We start from the raw sequence: 6,547 nt of genomic DNA, 5'->3' as shown, positions 1-6,547 counted from the left end.
GAGAATCCAGGCTAATTCCCTGGGGCCAAACGATCGCATTATAAAGACGGGTATAGGTGAAGTCGTTCCAGGGACCGCATCAACGAGCTGATACGGTCCCCGATCCAACTAGATTTTTTAACCTGCCCGATCGATATCTGGCCCAATTTCAGGCCAGATATTGGTCGGGCAGGCCCATCGGTAGTGCCCATACACGGGCTGATTAGCTGCTAGAATTGGCCCGTGTACAGGGACCATTAGGTGCCATGACATTCACCACTTTAATAAGGATATTTGCAAATACATGGTGTACAGCAGGTAATGAATCAGTAAAGATTTCAGATGAATAATACCAGGCTCCAATTGAATAATGTCATGCCACACACAGCTTATCAGTATTAGTAATCATTTTTGATGCTAGTGACATTTTGTGTGGCTGATTAAAGTAAACTGACCCTTCAATCAGAAAGGATTATATGGGAAGTTTCAGAAAATCAAAGTAGCTTACCATAAGTAAAGTGCATGTGCCTGTATAAAATAGATACAAAAATAAATATATGTAAAATAAAAATACGTATACATTTGCGTCAACTCAAAGAAATGTATTACGTTTAGCAAGTAAGAGTAATGCTGAATCAGAACACGTTTTTAAAGTTGGAGGCGAGGTTTCTTTACTAGAATGACTTATAATGGCATGGTGCAGGGATTCAAAGCCATGAAACATACAGGATATCCCAGCCATTACTACATACAAGAGGTGCAGAGGAGCCACAGCGCCGCCTCTCGCCCTGATTGGACGCATCATTTCCCGTGTTAACGTCATCGTCCCCTTTTGACCCCCGGTAGGCGGTGCCTCATTCAGGAACCCGATTTACTTCCGTACGGCGCACACGGCTTTCGCTTGTTTTTGGATTGTCCTGAGACGGACACCGTAAAAAGGGGTAGGAAGGAGAGAGGCGGGAGAAAAGGCATCGCACGGGATACAGGGTGAGAATTACAGGGTGGCTTATGGCCGCCTGTAGTATTTGCATTGATGCACACCATCTAGTATGGTTAGTGCTCATTACGTTCAGAGAAAAGTAGGTAACAACAATAATTAACCTAAATGTGTGGCTCCCGCGGTGTCTATGCGAAGCGAATTCTGGGAGTTGTAGTTCATCCCAGGTGTGTGGCCGCTGCATTACATTGGGATTGTATTATGTATTGTTCAGCTATAATGTTTCGAAGTAGATTTGCTACAGGCACCCTTTTCTTGATACATATTTGTATTGCTCCCGGCAGGTGGGTATTGTAATTCCTGAGCAATATACTGATTACCAGCAGGCTGTACTAGAGGGGCTCAGTGCCAAGTACATGAGAGCTCCTCTCACAGGGGCTGTATAGATCTCCCTGCTACATCAGAGGGATGGAGCTTCTTACTTATAGATTTAGAATCATTTGTAAGTTTAAGCCCAGCTACAGTGTGTCAGTGTTGGGCTCTAGCCCTAATGTATGTAAGCCCTAATATATCTATGTTATCAGTGAGCTTTTCCACTTAATATTTTATTCTGGCAGTAACCAACATGCTTGAGGCTGTCACTGACAGATTTCCTCTGCTCTAATTGGCTGATACCAGCATGAGTCACATTTGTATCAGACTGCTGACAGACACCATGGTGGATATGTTTGTACAGGTATGGGATCCTTTATCCGGAGACCCATTATCCAGAAAGCTCCGAATTACGGAAAGCCCCTCTCCCATAGACTCCATTTTAATCAAATAATTCAGATTTTTTAAATTGATTCCCTTTTTCTCTGTAATAATAAAACAGTACCTTGTATTTGATCCCAACTAAGATATAATTAATCCTTATTGGATACAAAACAATCCTATTGGGTTTAATTAATGTTTTATTGTTTTTTTAAGTAGACTTAAGGTATGAAGATCCACGTTACAGAAAGACCCCTTATCCGGAATACCCTTGGTCGCTAGCATTCTGGATAACTGGTCCTATACCTGTAGTAGGAAACGTTTAGGCTGAGGAAGCACAGTATTTCTTAGAAATGATAAGAGACACTGAATAAAAACCTTTGATAAATACAATAATATATCAGGGAATTTGAGGACTGTGGAGTCGGTACATAAATCCTCGGAACAGTAACACAAAAAATGAAAGCATATAAAAGTAATTAAAATATAATGTACTAGTGCCCTACACTGGTAAACATTGTGTGTTTCCTTCAGAAACCCGAATATAGTTTATATAAACAAAGCTGCTGTGTAACCATGGGGGTAGCTGTACAAATTGAAAATAAGAAGAAAAGACACAGGTTACATAGCAGATAACAGATAAATTGTGTAGATTACCATTGTACCATTCTAAAGCGTGCATCTGTTATGTAACCTGTGCCTTTTCTCCTTTTTTCTAGCTTGAATGGCTGCCCCCATGGCTACACAACAGCTTATTTATATAAACTATATAGTCTTACTGAAGCAAACATGAAACTTTTACCAACACAGAAATACCCAATCTTAACCCGCCTGCTCCCAACCCTACCCGACCCAGCTTCTTCCCTTTATTTATAGACCTACTCCCGACCCTCCCCGCAATGACATCACGAAGGGGTGGGGCATGTCGGGCGCGCACCTATAAATTCCCAAGCTGGAATCGGAATATCAGCATTGTTAGGTCTCGGTCATGGAGGCTGACCGGAAGCACTCAACCCGAAGCCCACCCGCGACCCGCAGGTGATGTGCCAAGGTCGGCCTGACCTGCAGGTATTGGGCCAGCCCGCACATCAATAGTGCCCACTCCTTATTCTGCTGTAGACACTGAGGAATACAGAGCCTCCAGTTAGCTGTGATTTAACCCTGTTTTAACTGCTTTGTCTTCTGATTTTTTAGAACACATCTCTTATAGTGCTTTCCTGGCTTTCCTTTTAAAGGCTAGTTAAGACGAAGATATTTCTAACCAACTGCAGGCGAATGGATTGTCATTGCTGTTGGTTAAATTTGGTGGAATAGTTTAATAGAAAACTAAAGTTTAACATTTCTAGCCTGCTTCTTTTAGAGTTTAGTGTTTGTAGAGTTTATATTCTTTAAAATAGGACTTATACTCCACAATGTTTGCTGTGAATTCTGGACCAAAGCGGCAGTCTATTTGTATACCATATCATAGTGCAGATTTGCCAGTTCTAATGCACTAATCTGTGCTGTTAAATCATCAAACTGACAATAATGACCAACTGCAACTGATATAAAAATGCTGGTCTGAAAATGTGAATAATATATAATATCTGTAAAGCACTGAGGAATATGTTGGCACTATATAACAATAAGAGAATTATTTTGTCTTGAAACCTTTCTTTACAGTGAAAGGGAATTAGAATGAGCCTGCGCAAACAAACACCGAGTGACTTCTTAAAGCAGATTATTGGAAGACCAGTGGTTGTAAAGCTCAACTCTGGAGTCGATTATCGAGGTAAAGCTTAAAGTAAAAGGCAACCTGAATTCCTTTTATATCTATCTTTTATCAACATTTGGAATGAGGATTATGAAAAATGTATTTTTACAAATTCATTCTGGCTCTGTTTCATGTCCATGTTATAATACGTATTTTCCCTCACTTCAAAGTTTGCACATTCCAAAGCAATACATTTTCCCACAGATGCTGCTTAAATTTAAATATGCAAATCAGGGTTACGTTTGGGTCGTATTCTTCCTAAATGGGCGCAAGAACTTAATTATCATTGGCCTCTTTATTTAGTATTAATAGGTAGAGCTCTTTTGCCAGCCATGTGCAACAAATTTATACCCAGAACTGCTGCCCTTTTACTTTTCCAGGTGCCAGTTAACTTGCTTTTTGTTTGGTAACATTGCCAAATGCATTAACCATACATGTGTTCATTGGGGCCTTTAGTTACCCTTTAAAAAGGCTATTGTTATAGGCTAATTATCTAAGAAAAGCAAATCAAGGAAAATATCCAGAGGTCTTTGCAACAGTTATGTGCTTTTCCATCTATATTTACTACTGATATCTATCTGATTATATTGTTTTTTGTATTTTTCTTTTTATCTACACCACATATAGGTGTTCTGGCATGTTTAGATGGTTACATGAATATTGCTTTGGAACAAACAGAAGAGTATGTGAATGGACAGCTGAAGAACAAGTATGGGGATGCATTTATCCGAGGAAATAATGGTAATAATGGTGGTTCAAAAGAATTTGAGTCCTGCTTTTTAAATATATAAAAAAATGTTTTAAATGTAATTGCTCAGTAAAAAGTGTGATGTGGAACATTGCTATTGAACCCTGAAAGAAACTCTGTAACTGGCCAGGCATTTCTTCAGTGTAATAAAACTGCTGTACACGCAGTAGCACCCAGTAAACCTGTTATTCCTTAGTTGCACCTTTTAATTTAAAGACTTGTATTCCCTTTGATAGCTGTAAAATCAACCAGAATAACCTTCAATTTTGTTTGTGACCCTCAAATCCCAAGGACAAATACTTGTTATTGGGCTGTTAAGTAACCGTTCCTACTTTTTTATATTTAAAAAGATTGCTGGATATTTATTATACACATATGAAGCCTGCATCTCACAGATTTGCATTTTGTGTCCAGTACTCCCTAATGCTTTCTTAGATGCGATCTCTGGGAAAGCAGCATAAGAATAGTACAGTAAAAATACTGGCTTGTTGTGTGTTTGGTTTAGTAAGGTCTAATATAAACACATAAAATGGAACACCTTTTCACTTATTTAATAGTTTTATGACCTAAAAAGGTTATAGCTTTAAGTCAAACAATTCTTTGCTTTTATACTCTATAGAGTTTACAGTTTGGAGTTTAATTCTAACTTTAATATGTACTTGGGTATTTTTTTGCTGAAACCTGGCCTGCTGTGTCTCATTGGCTGTAAGGCAAACTTGCTGGTAGCACAGGTTCTGGCAGTTCTTGATTTGAAAATGCTGTATTGTCTGTATTGTATTGCATTTTTTGTGATTATTTATTTCAGGTGGACCCTGGTAGTCAATCAGAAACAGCAGTTGTAGCTTAAGGTGCTACTTCACTAGCTAAAAAAAAACCCTGGCAGATGAACACCTTAAGGGTGAAGACACACAAAGCTACTTAGTAGCAGCTACTTGTCATGGCTACTTAACGCCAAAATATACCCTGCCATAGACAATACTGAGAATTTCCTTTGCTAAAACATACGTAGAGACAATTATCTGTAAATGATCAGTATTGTCTATTTTTGTAACTGCTACTAGTAGCTCAGTGTGTCTTCACCCTTAATCATAGAGGAACAGATTACATTTTCACTCATCCATCCCTTTTCTGCAGATCAGGAAGCTACTGCTGGCTTCCTGTTGAAATCCAGTGCTTTGTTAACCTGAAAGATAATGACTAGAACTCTATACACTGCATAGTATTGATACTTTGTCAGCCAGTGTTTGTAGTGTATGGAAAATACATTTTCAATATAAGATGTATCTATCTGAAATAACAAAACTTTCTAAATATAATCATGTAAAAATTGTCATGTTTGTGAAATAACCAAGTTACTCTTCACTCCCCCACTCATCACCTGCCTTTCTTTATTCTCTCTTCATGCAGTAGGTGGAGTCAGGTTTTGATTGACAGGTCTAATATGTTCTTTGGGGTGGTTGCACCCTTTCCTTAGAAGAGGTATTCAAGCTGACTCTTCCAAAAGTAACACACGTCTGCTAGTAAAGAGGCCCCCCCCCCCCCCCCAAAAAAAAAGGTGTTAGACCTAACTGCCTTCTCTGACTTCTGCATAAAGAAAAGAGGTTGCTGAGAGGGGCAGAGTGAAAAGTAACATGATTATTTCCGAATTTTAATTTACGTTAAGAAAGTTATCCTATTAATGATATAAAGGGTGTTTTCTCATCATGGGTATACATGGGCCCCAAGATGGCTTCCCTCACCAGGAACTCTGGTTCGGGCATCATAGCACTTACAAGTGGATATTTCTTGTGCAATACTGTTTTTTCCTCTAACTGGAATGCAGACTGTATTAGACATCTACGAATAAAATTTGTATTATAGACATAGTTTAAAAACATTCTATACCACACAAAATACATACCTTTATATAAATGTCCCACCTACAGTTGAATCCTTAAGTTGACATACACCTATGGTAAAGATGACTTTGCTAGTATTTAGTTAAAACATCTTTAGCATAGGTGTATTTAACCTTTAGGTCTTAACTGTATTTGTGGCTGAATTGATAGAATTGCAGAAAAACAAGACATGGAAGTGATTGTTTATGTGAATTTTTTTTTTCTCTTTGCAGTTTTGTATATTAGCACTCAGAAGAGGAGGATGTGACCTGTGTTTTTTTTAATTTACTTTTCATTTTTAATTATATTATGTTCTTTGCATTAAGAGCGCAGCATTTTGGACTTCAGAAGATCAAGGTCTATACATTTATGTTTGAGACTTAAGATGAAGTTGCATTGCTAAATACATTTTGAAAAGAAAAACACTTTTTCATAAAGTTTGATAAACATTTTGGTTTATGATGATCTGTACTGCTGTAAAATAAACAACAGTCATGAAA

The 6,547-nt window shown here is 38.2% G+C and overlaps 1 protein-coding gene across 3 annotated transcripts; it reads left to right on the top strand.

Annotated features, from left to right (window-relative positions):
- Positions 1-821: 821 nt before the first annotated feature.
- On the top strand, positions 822-6,547 carry lsm6 (LSM6 homolog, U6 small nuclear RNA and mRNA degradation associated). 3 transcript variants are annotated; one of them, XM_012965009.3, is made up of 4 exons: positions 822-1,143; positions 3,332-3,440; positions 4,050-4,163; positions 6,281-6,547. In XM_012965009.3, the coding sequence occupies exons 2-4, from the start codon at positions 3,347-3,349 to the stop codon at positions 6,313-6,315; spliced, it is 243 nt and encodes an 80-aa protein (XP_012820463.1). In that variant the 5' UTR covers positions 822-1,143; positions 3,332-3,346; the 3' UTR covers positions 6,316-6,547. The 3 variants fall into 3 exon arrangements, with proteins under 3 accessions (XP_012820463.1, NP_001165068.1, XP_012820468.1); NM_001171597.1 differs by having other exon boundaries at positions 880-966; XM_012965014.3 differs by lacking the exon at positions 822-1,143 and adding an exon at positions 2,551-2,737.

The sequence above is a fragment of the Xenopus tropicalis genome, chromosome 1 (assembly GCF_000004195.4).
Source record: "Xenopus tropicalis strain Nigerian chromosome 1, UCB_Xtro_10.0, whole genome shotgun sequence".
Lineage (NCBI taxonomy): Eukaryota > Metazoa > Chordata > Amphibia > Anura > Pipidae > Xenopus > Xenopus tropicalis.
Note: the sequence above shows the minus strand (reverse complement) of the source record. Positions and strands in the feature narration are given on the sequence as shown.